A 27646-nucleotide genomic window follows, 5' to 3' on the forward strand; every position below is an offset into this window, starting at 1 on the left:
AAAAAAAAAAAAAAAAAAGAAAAAGAGGCACCCAGAGGTTGAGGTTGGGACAACTGAAGCTTCTTTGTGTCTGCCCCAAGGGTAGGTGGAAGTGAAGAAATCAGAAACAAAAGATGCTCCTACTCAGAATCACCAATAAAGCCTACTCCGTGAGACAGCCATTGGGCCATTGAGCCTGAAGTTTTTTGTTTTTGTATTTGTTTTTAAGAAATGATGGCAAATAAGGTTAGAAGGATGGATTGGAAAACAGGCTGAGAATACCCTCACCCACTCCGCCCGTCCCTCCACCGCTTGCTTCCACAGACATCTTTCCAAAAGCTAAATCTGGAAATATTCACAGCCTCTCGTTGTGTTGAGACTGATCCGCAAACTCCCTGGCAGGGCACATGTGAATCCACTCCAAGGGAATTCTGAGTTCCTCCTTCGCTCTCTTTCCAACCCACCTCCCAATTCTGCTTTACTCCAGCTATGAGGAACCCGTGGTTCCTCCAGGGGGTCATGAGGTTTCTTGGCCCCCATGGACTTCCCTCCTCCTGGAATATTCTTTCTGGACCTCCTCCTTCTAATACATTTCTATGCACTCCTTGTTCCATTTTCATAACTATAACTATTACCTTCCCAACATCCTTCAAATGAACACACATACACTCACACACTCATGTGCGCACACACACACGCACACACACACATGCACACACACACACAGAGTCATCATAACCCCTATCCATCTGCTACAGCAGGCCTCTGGGGTTATGAGGACCGGACTGTGACTTATTTGCACTGTGGCAAAAATAAACAATTGCTAGATATAAAGGAAGGGTGAATAAATGCAGGAATAAATGCTAGACAGAATTTGGACTTGACCTCTGAAGCAATGAGAAGTCACATCCAATGTAGGAGGTTAGTGACATGAAAATCTGTGTTAGGTGTCAGGGAGTCGGCGCTTACCAGCAGCATGTCTTAAACAGGCTTAGGCTTTGAGCTGATTATAAACTCCACGAGCCTGCAGAAGACCAGTATTTTTAAAATTTGGAATAAGCAAAAAAGATTACTGGGTATCTCCAGTGGAAAGCTTGCCTTGTTTAGTACATGCTCACTGATTATCTGACTCTAGCCTTTTATTGCCTTTGAGAGACTCTGCAACTTTCTAAATTATACAGACAGCAATATAGCCATCCAATATAATTCTTGATTCTTGACCGAGATATACAAATAAATTCTTTCTGGTGGAAGTCCTAGGGACTTTCTTCTCACCTCTTGCTCCGCTCTGTGGAAGAAGTCAGTTTCTCACCTGTTTGTCAATTTAAGTCCAGGTAAATCTGTATTCTTCTGACTTCTCCTTGGAACCAATGGTGACATTTGCCTGGTTCCTTCATTCATAATGAGTGAAATAAGGTTTTTTAACCTGGTCATTGTATACCTCGATAAGAGTCACAATTTTTACCTTTTTCTATGAAAAGTATCCTTTAACAAAAAGGCTGGATTAACCACGTGTTTCTTAGAGGGGCTCTATCTGTGCCAGTAACCATTTTAATACCGAGAACACTCATGCTTCCCTTTGAGCAAACAGCTTGCTTTTGTGATTTGTGTAATTAAGGTTTACCTTTTTCAAAAGGTTGTGAGAAATCTGTGAATCAGATCCACTGTCATTTGAGGTACATTTCTTAGGACAATTTCCAAGTCCATTTTATATCCCCAGTTTTGGTTTTCTTCTTTAACTGTCATATTTTATGTGCCTTTTGTTCTTTATGTATCATTTTTAAAAACCACCTTAATGTCGGCTCACACCTGTGATCTCAGCAATGTGGGAGGCCAAGATGGGAGGATCGCTTGAGCCCAAGAATTGGAGACCAGTCTAGGTAACACCGTGGAGACCTCAGCTCTACAAATATTTTTAAAAATTAGCCAGGTGTGACGGCATGCCTGCAGTCCCAGCTCTACAGGAAGCTGAAGCAAGAGGAATGCTTGCGACCAGGAGGTCGAGGCTATAGTGAGCCAAGATCAAACCACTGCACTCCAGCCTGGGCAACAGAGCAAGACTCTGTCTCAAAAAACAAAAACAAAAACAAAAAAAAACTACCGTAAGTACTTTTTCACAAAGGCAAATATAAATAACTGAAATTATGTAGATCTGAATAGGGAGGGGACAGTGGGGATATAAAAGAAGGGGCAGCTCATTCCAAACATTTTGCTACTCAGGAAGCTGAGGCTGGAGCTGGAAGATTGCTTGAGGCCAGGAGTTCAAGACCAGTCTGGGCAACATGGCAAGACCCTCATCTTTAAAAATAAATAAATAAACAGATAAACATTTTCAAGGAAGAGAAAAAGAAAAGCCAGTAGCAGGTTAGATGTGGAAAAAGAAGTGGAGACAAGGAGCACCCTCGATTTTTAAGCAAAGTCAATTGAGGGCATGACACTAATGGGCTCTGGGTTCACCCACAGAAGCAGCAGCAACTCAGGTAGTTTTAGGGGTTGGGGTGGCAGATTTAGGTGTTTATCCAAAAAATGTTATAAACAAATGAAGATTTTGATCCTGTGTCCATATGTAAAAACAGATCAAAACTGACAGAAGGTCCTCATAACCCCAGATTATAGGCTAGAAAAGGGCTCCTGGGTCCAGAAAGGCTAATTCTGGGCAGATGAGTCAGCCTAGGTTTGGCCTGGGGGCAGGGGTTGGGGGTACACGAAGAATCATTACTGCCTGTCTCTGAAAAGCTCAGTGGTATTCTCTATTCTCTGACAAAATCAAATAAAGATCTTTAAGCTGTTACTTTCCCAAATGAATCAATTTCCAGTTCCCTGGGCTGGGAACACAGGGTACTAAGCCCATAAGCAAACACCACCTGAAGGAGAGAACAAGAGCCGGGTCTCTATTGCCCCATTAGCACCTTTTTGGAAATTGCTCAAGCTCAAACCTCTCCAAAGACGATGTTTTCCTGGGTTTGCTAAACATACATCGATTCACTTGTCACTTGGAGACAGTCAGGACTATCAGGTAACACAGTGAGGAACCGAATCAGCTGACTACAAAGATTCCCTAAAGCTGGTGCAGTCATCACCCTCTTTACCCCCAATGTGAAGGTATCTCAATGAATCTGGAATTGGGATAGCTTTCTTTATGAGACAAATATGTCTATCCAAGGAAGGATCCCCTTTCCTGGGCTCCTCCATTCTCTGAAAATAGATGATTCTTCACTTGTTCAGAACAGAAACAGGGCTTGTTAAATATTACGACAGAACGCTACCCTTGCTGACTGCAAAAAGGTGTGCAAATCCTGCACTGCAGTACCCAAGGAAGAGAGCTCTGCAGCTTTTAGGGGTTGCAGAGAATCCGAGTAAAAGGATAGACCCTCTGTGCAGCAAAATGCAGATATAAGACATATACACGGCAGGGCACAGTGACTCACGCATGTGATCCCTGCACTTTGGGAGGCCGAGATGGGTGGATCACGAGGTCAGGAGTTCAAGACCAGCCTGGCCAACATGGTCTCGATTTTTAAGCAAAGTCGATCAAGGACATTATACTAACGTGCTCTGCGTTCACCCACAGAAGTAGCAGCAGCCCAGGTAGTTTTGGCGGATTTAGGTGTTCATCCAAGAAATGTTATAAACAAATGAAGGTTTCGGTCTTGGGTCCATGTGTAAAAACAGATCAAAATTGAGAGAAGGTAACTATAACCTCAGATTATAGGAAAGGAAAGGGCTTCTGAGTCCAGAAAGGCTTAAGATACAAAAATTAGCCAGATGCAGTTTTTGTGTCTTTTTCTGGGTCCAGAAAAGCTAAAGATACAAAAATTAGCTGGGCACAAGCCTGTAATCCCAGCTACTCAGGAGGCTGAGGCAGGAGAATCACTTGAACCCAGAAGGCGGACGTTGCAGTGAGTTGAGATTGCGCCATTGCACTCCAGCCTGGGTGACAGAGCGAGACTCTGTCTCTCTCTCTCTCACACACACACACACACACACACACACACACACACACACACACACAAATAGACATAGACATGATTCTCGGTTCTCAACTCAAGAGGTTCACAGACCAGACTCTGGCGAAACCATGAACCCAGATTAAGAGTCTTGGCACAGCCCAGCAGCTATCTACCAGCCACTGATTGGTTGTTCCACTGGTCAAAAGCCTAGCTGACACGATCTGTGTTCGGGGTCAGTGAATGGGGGAGAGAGGACATGGACTTTTCTAGGTTTTCTAGACTTCGTCTATCTGGTAGGTTAGCATAACACATAGGCCCACTCAAACACTCTGCCTGAACTATGCACGCATGAGATCTGCCTTTGTATTTTATTAAGTACTGAAATGACGAGTCTGCACTGTTTTGTGAAGTCGCAAAGATACTGTTCAGCCAAATACTCAAAGTTCATGCTACAGAAAAATAAGTTTGCCTCTTGGAAAGAATACATAGTCTTCCCATTTATCAGAGGATGGTTCTCTCTGCCTTGGCCATAGCGATGTCAGCTCCAAGACTTGCATAGCACTTTACCCACCACAAAGGACTAGACATTCAGAATCTCATTGGCTCAATGTAAATCGCCATGAAGGGTTGTTTCCTTCACTTTAGAGATGGGGATGGTGAGGCTGAGAAAGGGGAGATCGAGTGGCCCCAGATAAATCACTGGGCAACAGCAAAGCAGGGACTCCGAATCCAGAATGTAAAACTCTTGAGTCTCATGTGCATCCCACTTCTCTGCATTTCTAAGAACCTCCTAGATCAAAATGCTCAAATATAGTAACCACCCACCTCTCACTCATCTCTAATTACTCACCCTCTTTCTAAAGAGATTTTCATCTTCTTTCCCTATCTGACAATTAAAAAAAAAAAAAGTTTGGGTTTAAATTAATTTTTTGGAATTATGGGGCCTATAAATTATAATGAAATAAACGGCACTTTATATATATATATATATATATAATAGATGATTATGATAATGACGATGATGATGGGTGTGTGTGTGTGTGTGTGTGTGTGTGTGTATGAGAGAAAAATTAATTTAGATAGTGGAGGATAAATGTCCTACTGATTCTTTGCACTTCCACACTAATTCCTTTATTTTAGGAGTTCATTTTTCACTCAATCCCACTGAAAGAAATGATCACGAAACTGAAAATAACCAGATTAGCCTCTCCAAACCACAGCCTTCATTCCCCTGTCCCAATTCTTATTCTGTTTTACATATTTTAGCCTGTATTTTATTTCAATGGCATCAGTGTCCTACGGAAGAAAAACACCACTTGCCCAAATCCTGGGATATTACAAGCCAGAGTTGCTCAAGGCAGTTCACCTAAAAGGCTCTGCTGGTGATACAGACCCAGCTGGAAAGAAGGAAAGAACGGAATTTCACAATGTGCTTTATAGGTATCGCAGGCTGATGAACTAACCCAGGATATCCCCTTCACTCTCCTCCTTCCCTTTAAATAAACCAAGTTCGTAAATGGAAAAAAGAACTGATTCTAAAGGTTCAGAGGCCAGAAGTCAAGCTCAATCCATCTTTAGAAGAGGGAAGATACATGAAGCTGTGCCAGACTGAACAAGCCTCTCAAACCAGGAGAAACAAGCTAATAAATTAGTACTAATAAACCACTGAGCTGAGGAGCCAGAATCAATCCAATAGGCTGCCTCTTCTTCTAGCTCATTAACTATTTGAGATTACCATCATATTGGGCAGTAGCCTCTCAGCTGGAAATTAAATTAGCCTGGCGATAAACCCAAAATGTAGACCGGCAAGTGTCTGATGAGTGAGCAATCCTGGGGAAAAAACTCCACCACCAAATGCTTGCCCAAACTCTATCCTCAGGCACTCCAACCTGGTCTTCCTTTACAATTTCTTTTTGAACAACAACAAAAGGAGTGAGACTTTCTTACTTTGATGATCAGATAAAGCACAGTAAATCAAGGTTGCACACATACACCCCACCGTCCCTGCAAATGGTCTGTGCAGAGGGCTGAGCTCAGTAAGAAGGGCGGCAGGCACTAATTGCACACTCAGAACAGGTGTGTGCCTGCAGAGCCACCTCTTAATTACCAGGTTTGGCATTTTGGCACCGGCAGCCTGGAACTGAATGCTGGAACTGAGCGGCCAACGGGGCTGTTCCTATTGTAGGTCCTCGGAGCTGAGAGTGGAATTTCTAATTACATGGCTTCAACCTAATTAAAGCCTCCATCCAGACAGGCAGAAAGCAACCAGATTTGAGGACGTGGATCCCGGAACACATCCTGACAGCATTTCCAGCCCTGGCCCTGTTTTCTGGGTGGCATCTTTTTTGATCACCAGCAAAAGCAATTTCTGTTTAGTGCTATTAAGCACCATCTTACAATTCCCACTTCGGCGCTGACATACTTGAAAAAGAAAAAAAAAAAAAAAAGGCGCAGGATAAGCTGTACTCGTTACCCTTTGATGTCATGATAGTTAGCCTTGCTTACAAAATCCTCGATCTCCCTCATGCTGTCACTCGTTTCTGTTGGTTCTTCCCTGCACCAACCATATTTTCTCACAGGAACTTCCTTGCCTTTTCACATGCATTCCTTCCGCCAAGATCTTCTTTCCCATCTGGTCTGCACATGAACTCTTACTCATCCATCAAAACTTCACTCCCGCATCACCTCCTCTCTGAAGCCTTCCCAGTGCAGCTCCTCCCCGCCTAGACAGACTAAAATTCTCCCTACTACTTCTGTTTTTGCATGTATCATGCCCAACTGTACTTAGCCGTCTCACCTTCTCCCTTTATTCTCAGGCTCTACCGTCTGTCTCTGCAAAGCAGTCAGGGTTTTTCTAAAATGTAGGACAGGTCCTGTCCTTTCCATTCACAGAGCCTCACACACACTGGTGTCTCACACTAAGACCTGACTTTTTGACCCTCTCAGTCCTTATCTTTCTACTTTTTCACCTCTTAAAAAGGCCCTCCTGCCCAAAAGCATAAGAATGATATAATGGACTCTGGGGACTCAGGGGGAGGGTGGTGAGGAATTAAAGACTATACTCTGGGTACAGTGTACATTGCTCAGGTGACCGGTGCACCAAAATCTCAGAAATCACCACTGAATAACGTATCTATGTAACCAAGAACCATCTCTTCCTCAAAAACTATTGAAATAAGAAAAGCCCTCCCAATCTCCAGTCTACAGTGTCCCTTTTCTCCCATCACCCTCTCCCACAAAACTGTCTATCCCCCTCACTCTTGGTGACATTATATTTTTATTAGCCTACTTGTTTATTTCTTTACTGCCCATCTCCCTACTAGAATGTAAGCTACAGGAGGGCAGGCACAGTGCTCATAAAGTAGGCACCCAGGCTGGGCATGGTGGCTCACGCCTGTAATCCCAGCACTTTGAGAGGCCAAAGCGGGCGGATTATGAGGTCAGGAGTTTGAGACCAGCCTGGCCAACATGGTGAAACCCTGTCTCTACTAAAACTACAAAACAAACAAACAACAACAACAAAATAGCCGAGAGTGGTGGCATGTGCCTGTAATCCCAGCTACTCAGGAGGCTGAGGCAGGAGAATCACTTGAATCAAGGAGGTAGAGACTGCAATGAGCCGACTCGCACCTCTGCACTCCAGCCCAGGCGACAGTGGAAAACTCAGTCTCAAAAAAAAAAAAAAAAAAAGGGCACCCAATGATATTAGTGAAATGAACAAATCTTTGAATCCCAGAGCCTGATACAGAGTAGATGCTCAATAAAGTAATAAAGTCGGTACTTAAATTCTAAGGAACAAAAGTAAAATCAGTGGACATTCAGATACAGAGAAACCAGGAACTAACTGGAATCAACCCAATTCCTCCACCTCTTCCCTGTGTCCACTGCTGGTTTCCAAATGGATATAATCAATCTTCAGGGGCTGCCCTAATGATGGTTTCCTCCGGGAGGAGGGTACACGATGCCTGTCCTCTCAATACACCCTAATTGAGTAAAGAGAAGCCAAAGGATTTTATAATTGAGAAAAAACAGCACCAAATCCAGACCAGAATGTAATTGACAAGCAGCTGGAAAACTGTTGATGGAGGTCACGTGTGAGACAGAGTCTAAGCCCACCACTGAACCTGAGCTTGCAATCGTTTGGAGAGCATCTCTATCTGCAGCCCAGACTGCTGCTGTCTGCTAGTGTCCCCTCCACGCCTGAGCTTCTGGAACCTATGATCCATTGGCCACATCTGGAGGCTGATGAACCACAAACAACTCACACCCTCGCCGATGTGCTCTTGCACTTCCCATCCCCCAAACCCACATCCCCAAAAGACACCATCTGGGTAAGATGAGGTGGCTTCTATCAAAGTCCTCAAAACCAATGAAAGCTTCAGCCTTGAGGAAGCCAGTACATCTGCTGCCTGGCAAATGCTCTTTTCACAGAACACAAAATAGTCATGGGCCTGTTCTGTACTTCTGTTTCCAGCTGGGACTGGAAGAAAACACCACCCTAAAAATAACAGCAAAAGACTGAACATTCCCTTGGAGGAGACAGATGGGAAGGAGACACGGCCAGGGCAGGGGGCCCCCCAGACATACTGGCAGCCCCTAAGCAGCTGCCTCCTGGGCTGTGCCCTCCTGAGTCTACCTCTCAGCCTCTCTTCTCTCTCTCTTCCAAACAGAAATAGGGTCTGATCAGGGCAACCCAATTCTGAGATAGACCTGATCAATAACTGCAATCGCTTTTATATGCTAACATGGAAGTTTCCCAAACTTAAATGAGTTCCTTCACAATGAGGGATGGGCACAGGACTAAATCACGCTGGGAGTGCTGGCAAGCAGGAGTCTAAAGTTTCTTTAGACTGCTTGGAATTCTGAGACAGAGGGCGAAGTTTCGCCCCAACCCTTCCTAATTGAGCCAGAAAGCAGTGGCCATGTGCCATCCCCTCAACCCCTCTCCTGCTGTGCCTGCTGGCATGCCCCTCCCAAAGAATGACAGGGATCCTCTCTCAGCAGGACTGATGAAGAGACAGGAGAGGTGGCAGGGCCCACCCCGCAGACCACCTGCCTTTCTACACCATTGGGCTGGAGAAGCTGGCCTGGGGAGCCGAGCTAGGAGTTGGAGAACGGCTCTCTTTCCCTCAATACTTCAAACCACAGAATGAAGGTGCTTAGGACAGTCATCCAAGCTACCCAGGGAGGCAGCAGGGAGAGGGATGTGTGGATTCGGCAGGGGCAATGAGTGGGGATGAGGAAGCATGTCCCAGCCATATTTGCAAACACCATCGAGAACTGTTGTTTTTTCCTTTGAGAGCCTTACTCGAATCACCCAGCATGGCTAAATGTGGTTCATCTTAGTAAACCATCTATGTGTTTTCTTGCTTTCTCTGTCTTGAAATAGCAAATATTTTAATTTTCCTTGAAAATAATTTGAATTCACAACTTATATAAAGCTTGTGAATTTCTCCGGTGTAGGAGCTCTGCTAGATTGAAAGCCTCCCTTGTCTGTAGGATAAAAGCCCTCTCTGGCCGGGCATGGTGGCTGATGCCTGTAATCCCAACACTTTGGAAGGCTGAGGCAGGTGGATCACCTGAAGTCGGGAGTTCGAGACCAGCCTGACAAACATGAAGAAACCCAGTCTCTACTAGAAATACAAAATTGGCCAGGTGTGGTGGTGTGTGCCTGTAATCCCAGCTACTTGGGAGGCTGAGGCAGGAGAATCGCTTGAACCTGGGAGGCAGAAGTTGCGGTGAGCTGAGATCGTGCCATTGCACTCAGGCCAGGGCAACAAGAGCAAAACTTTGTCTCAAAAAAAAAAAAAAAAACTCCTCTCTTTAATGTGACATTCCAGCCTCTCCATCTCCCAGCCAGCCTCCTGGATCCTCTCTCTTCCAACCCTAGGCCCAAGCTGCAGTGCTCTTCTGTGCCTCTCTGGGCCTTCTTCACACGGAACTTCCCTGCCCTGAATGTCTTTATCGCCTTGCAGGACAACCAGCCAGCAAGCTCCTATCCATGCTTCGGAACCCAGCTGGCTGGTGGCCTTTTCTCTGGGCCTCTTTCTCTCTCTTTGCTCCTAAAGCATTTCTCACTCTGTTCTATACACGTCTCTCCATGGCCCCTCGACTAAGACGGTGAGTTCCTCGAGGATTTGGACAATGGCTTAAAACTTTGTTTTCCCAAATGCCTGCCTACCACAGGTGTTCCAGAACTGTCTGGTAGACAAAATCATGAATGAATGAATGAATGAATGAATGGCAGACAAGACTATCTTCCACTAGTAGTGCCATCTAGATGCTCTGTTCATACCCTGGCAATAAGGCTGCTCTTGTTATTGCCTGATTTTCACAAGGCTATACGGAAAGAGAAGGTGGGTGTTAAATTTCCCTTTAAAAGATACGTAACTTTATAGGAAGGGAAGTGTGATAAGAATGAAAAGCTAGTCGAGTACATGCAATAGGGGATCCCCCTCTGGTGTGAAACTGTTCACCTGCAGATCATGTGAAATATCCTTGGCAAACTCCTCCTGCTCAGCAAGGGCTCCGGTAGAGGTGAGCAGGTGATCCGTGCAGGTGTTAGAATTTCCCCAAGTATGGAGGATCTATGGTAAGTGTAGGCGATACTAAGATAATTACGGCAAGCTTAGAGTGCTTACAGGAGAAATCCAGATACTCCTGTAACTTTAGTTTTATACAAACAGGTAAATCAATCCCCATCTCTCTCTGTTAAAAGGTTCCGCTCGCCTCCTTTCCCAGTGACACCTAATCTGAAAGTTTCTTTGCTTCCGGTGCTGTGTGAACTGCAGAACACTTTTAAGTGCTCCTCTTGGCCACACAAAAGGGGGAAAAGGCATTTTTTTTTAAAAAAGTTATTGGCTTTGTTTTCAGCCCAAGGCAGCCAATGTTTACATGTGGCACTCACGTTACTTAGTGAAGACCTCCACATTACACCCAGGGTGAGCAAGCATCTTGGAGCTAGCACAAAACATACACAGACCACAAGGGCTACACCATGCCAGGCAGGGTGGAACAAAGCTTCACCCTTTCCAGCACCATCAAACATCTTGCTCCGTAAACACCACCGACACAGAACACTTACCTTTGAACACAGATGTAAGCCGAACCTGCAATTTAGCCTGCTTACAGACTAACAGCAAGAGGACGCCTACCAAAGGAGCTTTTGGCAAGACCCGACTTGAAATCCTCATCAGCGAGTCTGTTCCCCTGGCCTCAGCCTCAGCCTCAGCCACTTTTTATCCAGGGCCCTTGATTTACAGCAGCTCCACTTCTTGTTCTTTTTTCCTTTGGCAGCAATCATCTGGGGCCGGGGGAGTGTTCGGCCATATCAGGTTTGAGATGGTATCACAGTGGGAGATGTGTGGGGGATGAATAATTCAAACTCTAGGAATGGGAGGCCCACTCCAAGGGGCAAAGGTGGATGGAGAGCGAGCGGGAGCACAGGACCAGGGTCAAATTCTCAGAACTACAAGAAACCTCAGAGACCTGTTCAGCTAATATGGCCCAAGTTGGCATCTGGATGGACACAGTGGCTCAGAATGCTGGTAGGTATGAATGAGAGGAGGATTCTGTACTCATGTGGAAAATGCTAGGTGAAACACACATTTATTTAATGTATAATCTCCTTTTAGCTACAGTATTTCTCAGGGCCTTTAAAATGCTAACATGGAACTCTTTTTTTTTCTGCTCTATACCGCTATACCTATTACATTTTCTTTTCTTTTCTTTTTTTTTTTTTTTTGAGACAGAGTCTTGCTGTGTCACCCAGGCTGGAGTGCAGTGGTGCAATCTCGGCTCACTGCAACCTCTGCTTCCCGGGTTCAAGGGATTCTCCTGCCTCAGCCTCCTGAGTAGCTGGGATTACAGGCACCCACCACCATGCCCAGCTAATTTTTGTATTTTTAGTAAACATGGGGCTTCACCATGTTGGTCAGGCTGGTCTCGAACTCCTGACCCCGTGATCTGTCCGCCTTGGCCTCTCAAAGTGTTGGGATTAAAGGTGTGAGCCACTGCACCTTGCCTAAAACAAACATTTATTTACTTTAATTTATAAATACAGTTTTTTGCTTTTAGCTACAGTATTAATCTTTTTTTTTTTTTTTTTTTTNACGGAGTCTCAATTTTGTCCCATGGGCTGGAGTGCAATGGCACAATCTTGGCTCACTGCAACCTCCATCTCCCAGGTCCAAGCGATTCTCCTGCCTCGGCCTCCCAAGTAGCTGGGATTACAGGCGCCCGCCACGACGCCTGGCTAATTTTTTGTATTTTTAGTAGAGATGGAGTTTCACCATGTTGGTTGGGCTGGTCTGGAGCTCCTGACCTCAGGTGATCCACCCACCTTGGCCTCCCAAAGTGCTGGGATTACAGGCGTGAGCCACCGCACCCAGAACTTTCTCTTCACTGAAAAACCTTGGAATAGTGGAATAGCGCATCTCAAAATGTGGTCCACAAGACGACCCCCAAACTGTCCTGGAGGAGATACATGCGAAACCTGAGAGGAAGCATTTAAAACTATGATAAATAATTTGACATTGCAACAGTATCCAAGGCCAAGATCGATGACCTCACTGGCCAGTGTGTGTATTGCTAATTGTGAGGCAGGAGGCACATGGCATGATCTGTGTGCTTGTCACATGCAGTAGGACAACATATTGAGCCACAGTCATTTGGAAAAACGTGGTCCTATAGCAGAGTTGGCTGGGCACTGGTTTAGGAGACACTGCTGGGTCCAATTTCTATGGTATACATTGGGTATTCTGCTGACACAAATGACAGAGTGACTTGAGTAGGTCACATCACAAAGTATCCACAGCAAAAGGCTAACCCTAAGATTTGCCAACTGGGAAACCTGATAAAAGAAAAGACAGGGAACTAAAAAAGTAAAAAATAGGAGAAGCATGTCACTGAAAATGATTTCATCACAGCGATTCTGATTTTAATTGGCAGCCAGCTAAGCAGACCTGCACACAGACTCATCTGGGATCCCTACAAGGGTATAAAATGAAAAAGTCAAATAGATAAAAGCTCCTGCCCAACTCTAACAAGAATGCTCATGATGAACCAGATTGAGGAAATTTAATCCTGAAATGTGCATACCTGAAAATAATGGGAAAACCGTTTGCAGCTCCCCGCTCTGATAACAAAGGAGAGAAGCAGGCCACGTGGGAGACAGGAAGGACCAGGGAGGGTGGAACGTGGGAAGGAGAGAAGATGACCCATCCACAGGCCTAGGAGCTCACCACGTCCAGCCAGTTTTTGCCTTGAGAAAGGCAGGCATGGCACAATCCAATCAGATCCTTTATAAAAGTACCAGAAAATCTGGATTTGTATGTGAAACCTCCCAACCTGCCAACATAGCCAATAAATTTGCTTTTTTTTTTTTTTTTTTTTGAGACGCAATTTTGCTCTTGCTGCCCAGGCTGGAGTGCAATGGCATAATCTCAGCTCACTGCAATCTCTGGCTCCTAGGTCCAAGCGATTCCCCTGCTTCAGTCTCCCGAGCAGCTGGGACCACAGGCATGCGCCAACACGCCCAGTTAATTTTGTATCTTTAGTAGAGACAGGGTTTCTCCATGTTGGTCAGGCTGGTCTTGAACTCCTGACCTCAGGTGATCCACCCTCCTCGGCTTCCCAAAGTGCTGGAATTACAGGTGTCAGCCACCGCACCCGGCTAAATTTGCATGTTTTAAAACCCCGTGAATATTTACTCTTGGCTTCATTTATATTAAGTTCAACAGCAGGCAAAACTACCTGCAGTGATAGAAGGTGAGACAGTGGTTGTCCTTGGGACCCGGCCAGTAACCAAAGGTAGCTTTGGGGGTTCTTGAACTGCCACTTCTTGATCCTGGTGCTTGTTACCAACGACATATGTGTATGTTTGCTTTGTGAAAAGTCATCAGACAGGCAGCGCCGGTGTTCAGCGGTTAGTGCCTGTGGTCGCAGGTGCGTCGCTCTGCTCGGGGCGTGCGGGCGTCCGCCGCGGTCTCTGCGCTGGTATGAGCCGGGCTCCCGGTGGAAGCGAGGGAAGCCAGCCGCAGCAGCCATGGCCAGTACAATGGTAGCAGTTGGACTGACCATTGCAGCTGCAGGATTTGCAGGCCGTTATGTTTTGCAAGCCATGAAGCATATGGAGCCTCAAGTAAAACAAGTTTTTCAAAGTCTACCAAAATCTGCCTTCAGTGGTGGCTATTACAGAGGTGGGTTTGAACCCAAAATGACAAAACGGGAAGCAGCATTAATACTAGGTGTAAGCCCTACTGCCAATAAAGGAAAAATAAGAGATGCTCATCGATGAATTATGCTTTTAAATCATCCTGACAAAGGAGGATCTCCTTATATAGCAGCCAAAATCAATGAAGCTAAAGATCTACTAGAAGGTCAAGCTAAAAAATGAAGTAAATGTATCATGAATTTTAAGTACATATTAGTTTATGTATATGAGTACTAACTTTTTATAATAAAATGCCTCAGAGTTACAGTTTAAAAAAAAAAGTCATCAGACTCTGCACTTCTGATTTGTACACTTTTCTATAAGTATGTAACAAATTTAAATAAAAACTCAAACCCTACAGATTTATAAACAATATAATGCCTGAAATTTCTTTGAAATAATACTGGAAAGAGATAATTCAGCACCCCTTAGAAATGATGGAGGGGGCCAGGTGTGGTGGCTCACGTCTTAATCCTGGCACTTTGGGAGGCCAAGTTAGGTGGATCATCTGACGTCAGGAGTTCGAGACCAGCCTGACCAACATGGAGAAACCATGTCTACTAAAATTACAAAATTAGTCAGGTGTGGTGGTGCATGCCTTGGGAGGCTGAGGCAGGAGAATCGCTTGAACCTGGGAGGCGGAGGTTGCAGGAGTCGAGATCGTGCCATCACATTTTAGCCTGGGCAACAAGAGCAGAACTCCATCTCAAAAAAATCAGAAATGATGGAGGGAAGTCTTGGTGAAGGTGTAAAAATAAAGCCATGTCTAGAAGTGGTTAAGAGTGGTGTTCACATACATGCTGCCATCTCTCTGAGGTTTCTCCTTGTGTGTAGGGAGAGTTCAATTAACTGGAGCTTCAAGGAAGAGTATGTCCTGCAGAGAAGCAATGCACACAGCGTTCTTGTCACAGGAAAGGGGTGGTGACTAGCAGGGCCAGCAGCTGCAGAGTAAGTAAGGGCCAAGTTCTCCGTGGAATGCATAAAGTCAGGGTGGGCCAGGTGTCTTTATATAACACATTTTCATGCACACCTGCTGGGGACAGTCCAAAACCTAGTGTTTCCACGAGGGGTGGGGGCAGGTTGTTCACGGTGTTGGACGATGCAGCTCAGATGAAATGAGCCACAGAGTGTAAGGTGTAGGAGGTGTCAGTGTGATCCCAAGAGCTGAGAATCTGAGTGGCATAGTTGTGGGGCAGATGGGAGAGAAGGGATGAGTTGGTAGATGAGGGGATGGGAGGAGACCTCAGTCAGAGATGGGGAGTCAAATGCACAGATGTTGGGGCAAGGGCTACAGGGATGGCAGGAAAGTGCTGGTGTGGTACATGGATGGCGTGGTTGAAGACTGCCACCATCAACATGGACATCAGAGCAACAGACAGGCCAGGAACGAGTATGGGGGGTAAACGAGAATAGAGACAGAAAAAGGGATGAAAAAATCAAATCTCGGAAATGCTTTTAAGTGGAAAAGTCAAGAGGAAAGAAACAACAGGAGCGATGGCTTAAACTGGTCCAGAGGAGCATGGCATTGAATTTCAGCCAGGCAGACAGCCTGGAGTTGTGGAGTTTGAAGGGCCCTCAGGGAGGCACTCTCTTCTTCTTAGGTCCAGGAGGTAGAGCCACCTACAGATACAGCTGTATGACCTTAGGCAATCTCTGTGAGTTTCCATTTCCTCCCTTGGAAAGTAAGGGAAATCACACAGGAAGCATTGCTGTTAAGATTAAGTAAGCGCCTGGCCCACTTGCCTGCACACAGCAAGCCCTCGGATGAGGCTTGCTGAGGCTAAGTCATATTTTTCCCTTTTTTATTACACAGTCACTGACTTTCTGACCCCCTTCTTATCTCCTTAGCTCTCTTTGGAAAGCTCCTAGAAATGTAAAATGCAAAATCGCATTTTGCAATTTGTACTATCTTATCTCATGCTTTGGCTTCCTCCTAAAATGGTTTTTAGATTTACCAGTGATTTAGTAGGACAAACGATTTCAAAAATTAAAATAAAAAATCAGGCTTAAATTGTCTGCAGATCTCCTCAAGCCCCTAGATTTCAGTCTACCAACTAAGACAGGTTACTCAGGGACAAGTTCATGGCTCCTGTACTTCCTCAGTGCTTGAAGTGCTGTTTATACTTGATAAGAGCACCAGATAAGAGCAAATGCTCCGATGGGATTTTTGAGGCAGTAAAACTACCTCGAATGCTACTACAATGTGGGATATAGGTCATTACACATTTGTCCAAACCCAGAGAATGCGCAACACTGATAGTGAGCCTTAATGTAAATTACAGATCCTGAGTGATGATGTGTCAATCAATGCAGGTTCATCAATTGTAACAAATGTACCAGTCTAGTAGAGGATGTTAATAGTGGGAGGCTGTGCATATGTAAGAGTGATGGGTATTTGCGAAATTTGTATACTTTATTAAATTTTGCCTTGAACCTAAAACTGCTCTAAAAATAAGGTCTGGGCCTAGCTTGGTGGCTCACACCTGTAATTCCAGCACTTTGGGAGGTTGAGGAGGGCAAACTGCTTGAGCCCAGGAGTTTGAGACCAGCCTGTGCAACACAGTGAGATCTCATCTCTACAATTTTTTTTTTTTTTTAATTAACCGGGTGTGGGCCAGGCATGGTGGCTCACGCTTGTAATCCCAGCACTTTAGGAGGCTGAATCTGGCAAATCACCTGAGATCGGGAGTTCTAATTCAGCCTAACCAACATGGAGAAACCCCATCGCTACTAAAAATACAAAATTCCCTGGATGAGGTGGCGCATGCCTGTAATCCCAGCTACTCGGCAGGCTGAGGCAGGAGAATCGCTTGAACCCAGGAGGCGGAGGTTGTGGTGAGCCAAGATCGCGCCATTGTGCTCCAGCCTGAGTAACAAGAGTGAAACTCCGTCTCAGAAACAAAAACAAAAACAAAAACAAAAACAAATTAGCCGGGTGTGGTGGTGTGCACCTGTAGTCCCTGCTACATGGGAGAGTGAAGTGGGAGGATTGCTTGAGCCGGGGAGGTAGAGGTTGTGCCACTGCACTCCAGCCTAGGCGACAGAACAAGACCCTGTCTTAAAAAAAATTTAAAAAGTGCTCAATAAATTTTTGTTAGATGAATGAAAAAGTAAACATAATTTACATGAATGTATTATTCATTGACTATAGAAAAGGATTTTAAATGGTCACCTTTGGCTTCCTCCATTAATAAGTATTTTAAATGAATGATAAGGTAATGATCACTTCACTGCCTTACTCTCTCTCTTTACCCCGTCTCTTCCCATATCCATCCACCCACCCACTTGGGGATCTTCAGTGGGAACAGGATGTTTACTCTGTGTACCTGCGTCAAATGGCAGCACTAGCATATGCTAAGTGCCTGGAGACAGACTGGAACAATCAGAGGAGAGGGCACCAGGGACAAGCCCAACAACACATCAAGAGGAAGGGCTGAACCCAGCCTGGAGAGTTGCCGGTGCACAAGGCCAGGCCGGCAGGAGGCTGCTCAGCTAGGAAAAGGCACCAGGAGGATCTGGAAGAGAATTACTGGTCTCGAATTGTGCTCTGTGTGTCTCTCCCCAGGGAGATTGTGCTTTAATGGAAGTGAGAAAGAAATCTTGTATTTCTTCAGTACCTCATGCAGCAATGTGCGACGTCTTCTGTGCACTTCCTGCCTTGCCCTTTTCATACGGGTCATTCATCTACACTGGCCTTTAGAAATGCAAGGAAAACGTTGCCTCTTTCAAATCCACAAGAGTTCTTGTCGCCACCACGGAGGAAGCCTATCTGCAGAGGCCGGGGCGTTTGTGGGCTGAGTTGGTGGGTTTGTCAGTGCCCACGAGGAGATAACCCCTCTCGCCTCGTAGGCTGCCCAGGGGAGCGTTCCTTCCCCTGCTCTGGGCAAGGGCGGCTGCAGGGTCCTGTGCCCAGGGCTTAGGGTTAGGAGGACAGGCCTGGGGTGTGTGGGCAGCGGGGGAGGTGCTGGGGCGGGGGACGGAGCGCTCGGTCTGAGCCCAGGTGAGATTCAGGGAGGGGGCTTGAGAGTCACCAGCCTTTTCCTTTTTCTCCTCTCCTTTCTATCCCAGTCCTTCCCACTTTATCCTGTCATTTAATGGCCCGCATTACGGAAATGAAGGTATTTTCTGTTATCTACTGAATCTGCGGAACCGCCTTACAGGTACCCATTATAGAAGCAGGTGGAAAGAGGATTGTCCATTTATTTCCCCTAAGAGAAAAGGGTGCGGGGAAAAGGGAGAAAAGAAACGTGCTCGTTGTAAACGGATTCCTTTCTTGCCAGTAACCCCTCCCGCTTCCCCGACCCAGAATAAGGCCCGAAAAAGCCGGGGTGTCCTCTCCGGCTGTAAAGAATCCGCTCGGGCCGCTGTCCCGACAGCCGGGGCTGCAGGAAGGCGAGGCGGGCTCCCTGCAGGACTCGAGAGCCGAACGTTCAGAGAACAGACATCTCCGCTCCAGAAGGCAGGAGGATTTGTGCAGGAAGGTGTAGACCGGACAAAGAGAGGGGAGCGAAAGGAAGAGGGCACGACACATCAGCTGATAGGCTCGACTTGGAAAGCGAAGGCAGCCCAGGACCAAATCAGCAGCACGGAGTCGAAGCTGAGCGGCGGAACTGCCCGGGCGGCCTCGGCGGGGGCGGGGCTCTCCCGCTCAGCCCGCCTCTCTGGGCGGGGCCCTCCTCACAGGCGAAACACCATTGGTCTCTCGGCAGCCCCTCCATCCAATCAGCGCGAAGACGGGTCCCGCCGGCACCGCCCACCTCGAGCGCGGGCCACTCTGCCAGGCCCCACCCAACAGGTGAGGCCGGAGGGCGGGGTTGGTCACGTGGCCACGGCCTACGACCCGGAGGGCAGAGGGGCGGGGAAGGCGGCCCCAGTCCCAGCCGCCGGCCCTGCCCCCTCACGGGAAGGCTACGCCATCTGTCTCCGGCTCAGCGGCCCCCAGGCTAGAGGAGGCGATCCCGCGCGACACCAGGGCCGCATCGACTGATGCCCAAGGCCGAGCGGCTCGGAGCCTTTTCCCCTGCCGGTGGCAGCGCTCCCCGCCACCCTTCCAGAACGGGCTGTCCAAGCCAGCGCCCCTCTAGCTGCCGAAAGGAGCGGACACGTGGCAACGTCTGGGACCGCTGGGGCCCTGCTGGACACTTCCGTACCCAGATCTGAAAAAGGGGGGTGGCCCTCCAAGCTCCATTCATTAAATCGATACTGTGATTTTCACTGCTCTTCCCAATGTGTTTTCCACTCTCCATTTGCTTCTCAAACCTCGTAGTGCCCAGAACCATCTTTCAGCATTATATGGGTTTCTAAGCAAGTATAACCGCGTTAAGTAGTGTGGGGCAAAGACTTGGGGGAAAACAGGGATTCTGAATCCTACGTGTAAGGTGCTTCATGGACACACATGGAATCGTTTACATTCTAGGCAATGGCGGTCAAAATAGTGACCCCTTGGCGAGAGAGTCTGGGCTAAAACAGTCAACTCGATATTAAACCAGTCTTAGTTTTTCACATTTGCCACATGTAGAACAAAAATATCTTACTCCAACGATGTATGGTGTGTGTACTTTTTTTTTCTGTCTGGAAAATATAAACTCTCAGACCGTCCTCTTTAACCAGCTCTAAATCCAAAGAGACGCTCTTACTAATTTTTGAGAACAGCGATCTTTGGTAGGCAAAAACTGTGCATTACAACTTTGCTATTTAAGTATGTTTCATCTATGACAGAATGAAGTAAATTTTCTGAATGACCCAGTAACAAGCTATTTTCAATATTTTTCAGGTTACAGAAATGTGTATGAAATTTACATTTAAAAGAACTTACAAAGGAAATTAATACCACTCTTATCTATGTACAAATAAAATTAATGGTGGGTTTTATTAGCATTAGCAGTGTTTTAACATATAGACTCTTGGCTGCAATAAAAATTATTTATTATCATTTTATTAAGATGGTAATTGGTTCTCACATCCTAAACTTTTCCCCAAATCTCTTGACAAGAAAAATCAGAAATAAAAATCAGCATGCACTAACATCAGTTTTATTTGATGTTAGTTTTATTTTAGCATACTTTGAGAGAAATCCAACAAGGTAATATTTTAAAGAGATAAAACAAGGCAATGCTTTAAATATATAAAAGGTAATGTTTTAAATATATAAAACGTTTCATGCTCTACTTACAATTAGTTTTCAAAGATATCAGTATCTCATTTCTTTTCGGTCATGGCAAGTGTTTTCATTCGAGGTAGGCAGCATATTGTTTTCATTACCCTTGAAAATATGCCACATACTTGGGGGATTCATTTTGCTGGAATTCCTGACTATCCCAACAGCCCAGGATTGAAATTTCTCTTACTGTCTGAAATCATCGACTGTTAAATGAGAGAGGTAGTGCCCTATTTGGAAACTAACTCTATTCACAGCAAAAGAAATGCTCATTATGCTCTGCCTTTAGAGTAGGCATTTTGTGTTTCTGTCAATCAACTTAATTTCCATGTTCATAGAGTGAGAATATAAAGTATTCAAAAAACTACTGACATAGAAACCAGTCGGCAAGCAGCCTGAGTCACGTATTTCAGTTCTGAAGCTTTAAATAAACCACCTCTCTGATTCAGAAAACTAGCTAACTGGTGAGTTTGTCTTTTTAAAAATTCCTGATGTGCTTTTAATTACAAATAATTTTAGTGATTCAAAAAGTCATTTCATATAACCAGAAAACCTTATTCCTACAACATATTATCAACAAAAAGATAAATTAGCATATATATGTGGACTAAGGGTATGTGACATACTGACTTTTCAAAATGCTGAAAATAAAATTTTTTTTCAGACCAAAACAGCAAACTTGAAACACAGAAGCTGTGACAGGTCATTTTAAAGTTTCAAGCAACACAACTTTAGCTGGAAAAATATCTTTCACAGATGCTAGTCTATGCTAAATTATAAACTTTCAATTATCAGGTTCCATTAAAAAACATAATCTGGCTTAGCCAACATGTAATTCCGAATTGCAGTTTTCTATTTTGATAAATACTTTTTAAGACATGTACTGCAACCTAATTTTTAGAGACCTGTTCAATAATAATGTATCACTTGGAAGATAACAAGTGTAATCTAATTTATATATTACAGCATTATATTTATCTAAAACAAATGGGTTGCTATTAAATTTTGACTATTTTATTAACTCTGAGCATCTGGGAAAACACTTATGATTAGGTTAATTTATGTTATATTTTCCCTTCAACTTGTAAAAGATTAATCAACCATTTTATGGTCTAATTTAGGTGCCTAATTAAAAACAGAGTTCAACACATGCTCCACTGTCTTGCTAATAAATCTTGACAGCTTTGTAACATGATGGTTTGTATTTCAAATTGTTGCATACAAATGTAGATTTTTTTTTTTTTTATCTTCACCCAGCATCTTGGAAGTGAGTTACATACTTGGTTTAAACTCTGGGACTGAGAAAGTGCAATTACTTCAAAATGGATTATCCCCAATCAGATATTTTCTTAAATTTCCCTCAGTGAAGACAGAAACAGTCTTTTTTAGGTTTTCTGAAGTAGGCTAGAAAAATAGGGGCAATTTTGTTTTCTTGGCATTTGTTAAATTTAAAATGTAGGGAAAATTGCTATTAGCAGCTATTAGCCTGCAAGAGAGAGATTTCTGAAGTTACAGCGCTTTCTAATTTCATTCTAAAGGAATCTGCTGAAAGTGTTAGCTATAATTTTCTGCTGGTTAATTAGTACAAGTTAATTATTCATGAACTTGATTTGGGGGCTCTCTATGTTTTACAAATAAATTAATTCCGAGAAGTTCTGGAACACATCATTTAACCCCACATCCTCCCAGCTTTAAAAAGGGCAAATGGCAGAGAATAAATCTCAAGAGGGACATTCGCTATGTTTTCTCTGTCTGGGTGCTTGAGGGATTTTTGGTCATTTTAGTGACTCCCTTGATTCTAGCCATCCTTTGCACAAAAATGAAACTGCCACAGTTGGTGTGATTATCCTCACATTAGTTATTAACCAATGTTAGATGTAGCAATTAGCCTGTTTGAGGCTGATATTCTTTTAAAGTGAATGACAAAATCTGCAGTGTGCACTGAGACCACTAAAGGCATGCCAGAAAGCTGTCAAACTCTTCTAAAGCAAACTCAGTTTGGGACCCATGCTATATGATAAACACCCTGCTTCAATCACTTAAGCGAGGAAACGAAGCACAGAATGATCTCTGGAGCAGGACTGCCTGGGTTGGTATATTAGCTTTGCTACTTCCCAGCGGTGAGATCTTGGGCAAATTGCTTAACCTCTCTGTGCCTGTGTTTCCTCATCTGTAAAAGTGCCTACTTCACAGAACTGTAATGAGGATTAAATTTGCTAATCCTGTAAAACTTGAAACAGTGTCTGGCACATAGGAAAAACATTCACATTCGGTAAGTGTTAGCTACCACCATTACTATCTCTCTCTCTCTCTCTCTCTCTCTCTCTCACACACACACACACACACACACTATACTTTGTTTAATGTTGGCCACAGCATTAAATTGTCAGTTGATTTTGTATAACCCAGAATGGAAAGGGGAGCCAAGGTGGGAGAGAGAGTTTCTCCCACTGTACAGTCTAAGGCATATTTTTGTATAACACACAATAATTACACGAGATTTGGCTAACTTCATTACCAAACTGAGGACATTGAAATTTAAAAATGTCTACCAACACTGGGGTAAAATCACAAAGAGAAACTTTAAAACTTACAGATTTAATTTTTGACCATTCAAAGTTTAAATCGACATCCCAATCCTAAATGGACAGGGCAGGTGTTTTCTCCACCTTTGCACATGTGAAGTTCTGAACCACAGCCCCACGCTTCTCAAACACTATGGGGGCCAAGGAACAGAAGGAAACGGCCAGTTTCACCAGCCTGCTTGATACGCCCCTCTGTGGGGTCTCCATCGGTGCCTGCTAAGTTTGGGAGGCCTGATTCAAGAGGGCTGCAAAATGAATTGGAAAAGTCAACCCAGAAGAGTCCTCCTGGCAGACTAAAACCCACTGGAGATCCAGTGTGGATGGACAGTCCGTACTAGCACGTTTGATTTTTGCAGGGTTAAGGAAGTGGAAAGGCTCCCACACTTTGACCAGTGGCAGGGCAGCTCTGAGCACGACCTCGGTGGGTTCCATCTCACCATGACCCCTCCGGATCCGGCCAATGGTGTCTCCTTTTGCCAAGTGAAAGGAAGAGCAATCAAATTCCGAGATGTACTGCAAATCCGCCAGGCCCTGAGCTACTGGTTAGGCCACTAGCAGGACTGTATATCAACCGATTAAACCCATTAACGACTCACAGAGACAGCCACGACCTCGTTCTCTAACAGATTACGATGCTGATCCTTAGACTCAACCATCCGTACCCATCGTTTTTGTCCTTAATGTCTTCAAAATGTCTCCCCACTAGTTCTTGAGGACTTGTACCAGGCTTCTGAATTGCAACTCTCCCTGGTTAATTACTATTTGTACTCTTCTCCCATTGGTTGCCTGACTGCAGGGACAGAGCGGAGTTACAATGGAGCACACCTCTGGCACGGAGCAAAGCTTGGCAGAGAGGAGGGAACTCCAGCGAGGGCGAAGGGTGCACTCTGGGCACCAGATTTTAGGTAAAGCGTTCTAGGTCAGGAGTCGCCTCCTGGCGTGGTCTGTTTAAAGTTAAAAAGGCCGCCATCAAAATAATTGTGACGTCCATACCTTTGACCAGACGTCCATCAATTATTCTAAATTAAAAATTTTTAAGTAAACAGACAGTATTTAAAAGATTTTTCCCCCCTCGGAAAATATCCATCAACCCTGCGGCCGCGCCGGGCACTGCTGGTGTAGTCCAAGAACGCAGTGTTTGGGGCCAGTTGCCGCATTTGCAGTGGTCTCCCACAGCCGGGTCCGCCGGGCCACCGCCGCGGGCCCTGTGCCTCCTGGTCCCGGGAGTGACGCTTATCAATTCAGGGAGATGGCTCCTGAGGACGAAAAACCTCCCGCCTCCCGCGTCCCAGCTAAACCCTGGCGCTACCCCCACTCCCAAGTCCAGTCGCGGTGCGCGGCCACTAGCCGCGCAGCCCCCGGGCGCAAGTCCCCACCCGAACCTCCTGGGCTGCGCTCTACGCTGCAGGCGCGTGGCGAGGGTTTCCAAGCGACTTCATTCTTCATTCAGCGTTTTTGAGTCAATCAAAAGGAAAGTGGCAGGAGGAGGGCAGCCTCCTAAAAGACTGCGTGAGTTTTCCTACGGGGATTTCCATAGCTTGCCCCAGGTGCTTCAAAACTGCCTGACATTAAGGGTTCAGTCATTTTCTTGCCAGTTCCTTCCAACCCGGCCCCAAGTCTGATCTCAGAAAATCCTAGGCTGCCTCCGGGTTCTGGCGAGTTCACCTTTCCAGGGCGCTAGTTATAGCCTGCCACCCGGCCTCGGGATCACTATCCCAGGAGGTGGGGAGTGGTGGTGGGAATAACAACACAATCGATGACAATAGCTAACAATTCGAGCGGCCCTCACTTGCCTGCGAGGCACCTGACCTTGCCAGCCTATTCACTCTCCCCATCCCTGCCCAGAATCTGCATTATTCCCACTGCACAGATGAGAGCACCGAGGTTCACGCGACTAACCAGGACATGAATCCAGGCGTCGGACTCCAGAGCCTGCATTCTTATCCACCAGTGTTCCGAGAATGCGTTACAGCCCGGGAGCGGTGGGAAGGGTGACTGTCACGGCTGGTTAAACCTCGAGACTTAGGCAACTCCTGACAATAATATGAAACATTAAGGACAAAGGGGGACCGAGTAGGACAAGGCTGGGAAAAGAGCGGTTTTAATCCGCGAGGTCAGCCCACTTTTATTCTCCATCCCACCCAGGTCCCGATAGTGGGGTGGGGACAGGGAGGGGGCGTTCAGTTCTCTTCTCCTCTTTTGTTTTCCCAAGTCTCGAGCCTCTGCTGTGAAGCTAATTGGGCCTGGAGGGGTGCCTGAACGTCGTGCTGGCTGGGGTTGCGGGTGTAGACCCCAACGAAAAGGCGGGGGCCGGTACCTGGGCCCCTAGTCGGAGACAGTTATCCGAGGCCAAAGTCTAGACCTCCTGTCCACTCGCGCCTTACCCGAAGCCCAGGCAACCCAACAGTTTATCCCCAAAGACCAGCAGCTGCGGAAAGCAGTGGGCAGGGGTCGTGATTATGACCCCGGGGCCGCTGTCCCTTTGGAACATGACCCGCAACCCGACTCGAAAACAGAATTTCCGGAGACCGCGACCTCGAAGCAACCCTCATTTCTCAATCAATGGGCCCCCTAATATTCTTTGCCCCGGACGTGTAAAAGCCCCGCGGAGACACGCGTCCTTGCTTTCGCTATCCCAGCACCGAGGCTAGGGAGGCGGAAACGGGCGGCGGTGCCCGGGGGCCCGGACGCCTTCAAAGCCGCGCGCTGCTCCTGCCGGTTGCAGTGCGCGCCTTTGCCCGACAGGGACCAGCACAGCTCCATGCTCCGCGCGCCGCCCGCCAGGCGGAGGCGCCAGGCCACCCGCCCAGCTCACCCTCCTGAGCCCAGGCGGCTCGCGACCTAAGCGGGTCTGAACCCCTTGGGGTTCCGGTAAGCAAGCGGACTGTAACAAAAAGTTAACAGACTCAGCGGCCTGGGCGGGACGCCGTCGTCCCCACCCCCTCTCCCCATCTGGGAAGCAGAAGCTACTCTAGAAGTTGGCTGACGGCGGAGACCGACCAGAGGGGCGCAGAACATTCCCAGCGTCTCCGGCTCCACGAGGAAAAGTTAAAACTGAGTCATAAAATACTATTAGCCTCGGTACCGCCATGAGGGTGGCTCGCTGTGCCAAGCGCGGTCTCGGTCGCTGCCCCTCTTCTTTGCGGCGAGGGCGCCTGATTAATTCAAGGGCACCACAGACCACTGAGCTGCCAGCGCTCCGCTAGAACTTTCTGTGGGTTGTGGCGAGAACCGAGCGGGGGGCACCAGCATCGCACCCGGACAGGATGCGCGGCGCCACCGGCCCGTAATCCGCAGTGGTTTCCCTGCCCCACCCCCGGTGGTCCGAAGCTGTAACCCTGCCATTTCCCTGTCGTTCTCCTGGTTTCCCTTAGCTCAGGGTCGGAATCCACTCTGAAACCCCTGCCCCTGGCGGGGAAACTCACCGATACCAAGCGAGGCCCTTGTCGTAGCTGCGATCGAAGAAGTGGGGCTCGGCGCCCACGGCGCGCACGTCGGGGTGCACGCGCAGGAACTCCAGCAGCGCCCGCGTGCCGCCCTTCTTCACGCCGATGATGATGGCCTGCGGCAGCTGTTTGCTCCCAGACCCACTGAAAAAGCTGGAGATGGGGCTTGGAGAGTCCGGTGCCGCGGGACTGCGCTCCTCCGGGCTCGCAGCGCCCTCGGCCATCTCCTTGCCCGCAGCCAGTGGAGTGGCTGGCGGTACCCGGAACTGCAGCCTGGGGGGCGTCCCGTCTGGAGCCGTGGCCAGGACTGGCGAGGGGTGTGAGGCGCGGGACCCCGAGCCCAGCAGTAGCAGCCCCGGCGCGGCGGCGCAGGAGCCGGCGCACGAGTACAGGAACATATAGAGCCAAACGCAGAGCATGGCGAAGAGCAGCGCAAGCTTCCTCCTCACCGGCGGCGGGGGCGGCGGCGGCTGCAGTATGAGCCGGCCGGCGACATCGAGGCAAGATCTGCCGCCACTCAGGCGCTGCCCCATACGCTGCCCGCGGGCGCGGCCAGGGGCATGGCTCAGCACATGGCGTGGGTCCCGCCGGGCAGTGAGCGCAGAGAGGGTTTCCCGGCCCGCTGGAAGCCCGGACGGCTCGTTTTATAGCCCCCGCGTGCCCGCGGCCGCCGCTGCTGCTGCTGCTGCTGCTGCTCTTCCCCAGGTGGCGGCGGCAGCTGTAGCGGCAGCGGCTCTTGACATGTTGCCCGGCAGGAGCTGCAACTGGAACTGAAAGTCTGGACGGCGGTAACTGCTCGCCGAGGTTCTGCTCCTGGGGCGCGACGACGCGCTCGGAGCCAGGAGGACGTTGCACTCCCGCGCCCTGGCCACTTTAGACGGTGCGCACTGCCGCACGCCGGGGCTGCCTCCTCGCAGTCCTAAGAACTGAGCCTCGAGAGCAGCCCCGGCACTTCCCCGCAGAGGCTGCGGAGGCGAACTGTGCAGGAAGAGAGCTGGGGACAGCGGTAGAGTGGGCGGTCCTGGCCTTCCAGAGTGACGGGCTGCTCTACCTACCAGAAACCCCGAACACCATGCAAATACGGGCGATGCGCCGAGCGCTCAGCAGCCAACCCGCTTCCGGGACGTGGGGGTGTGGAAAGGCTTCTGGGCGGTGACAGGCAGTCGGGGATTGCCATTGGCTGCGGAACAAGGGGCGGGCCCAGGGGGGCGGAGTTAGGGGCTGGTGACAGGAGCAGATGATGCGAAGAATGCTGCAGTGACCGAGCGCTGGGAGAGGTCCTACCCTATAGAGTGGTGCGTCGCCGCACCCGCACG

General features: G+C 47.4%; 1 protein-coding gene and 1 pseudogene across 1 annotated transcript in view; one reads left to right on the forward strand and one right to left on the reverse strand.

The window, feature by feature from the left end:
• Nucleotides 1-27367, reverse strand: part of LOC108281311 (heparan sulfate glucosamine 3-O-sulfotransferase 3B1) — a 49161-nt gene extending 21794 nt beyond the window's left edge. Inside the window, exon 1 of the mRNA XM_017496854.2 lies at nucleotides 26310-27367. Coding sequence (XP_017352343.1) covers nucleotides 26310-26863 — 554 coding nt within the window. The 5' untranslated portion in view covers nucleotides 26864-27367. The remainder of the gene's footprint in view (nucleotides 1-26309) is intronic.
• On the forward strand, nucleotides 13899-14352 carry LOC108281312 (annotated as a pseudogene).
• Nucleotides 27368-27646: the final 279 nt, after the last annotated feature.

Source organism: Cebus imitator, unplaced genomic scaffold (genome assembly GCF_001604975.1).
Source record: "Cebus imitator isolate Cc_AM_T3 unplaced genomic scaffold, Cebus_imitator-1.0 Scaffold223, whole genome shotgun sequence".
Classification (NCBI taxonomy): Eukaryota; Metazoa; Chordata; class Mammalia; order Primates; family Cebidae; genus Cebus; species Cebus imitator.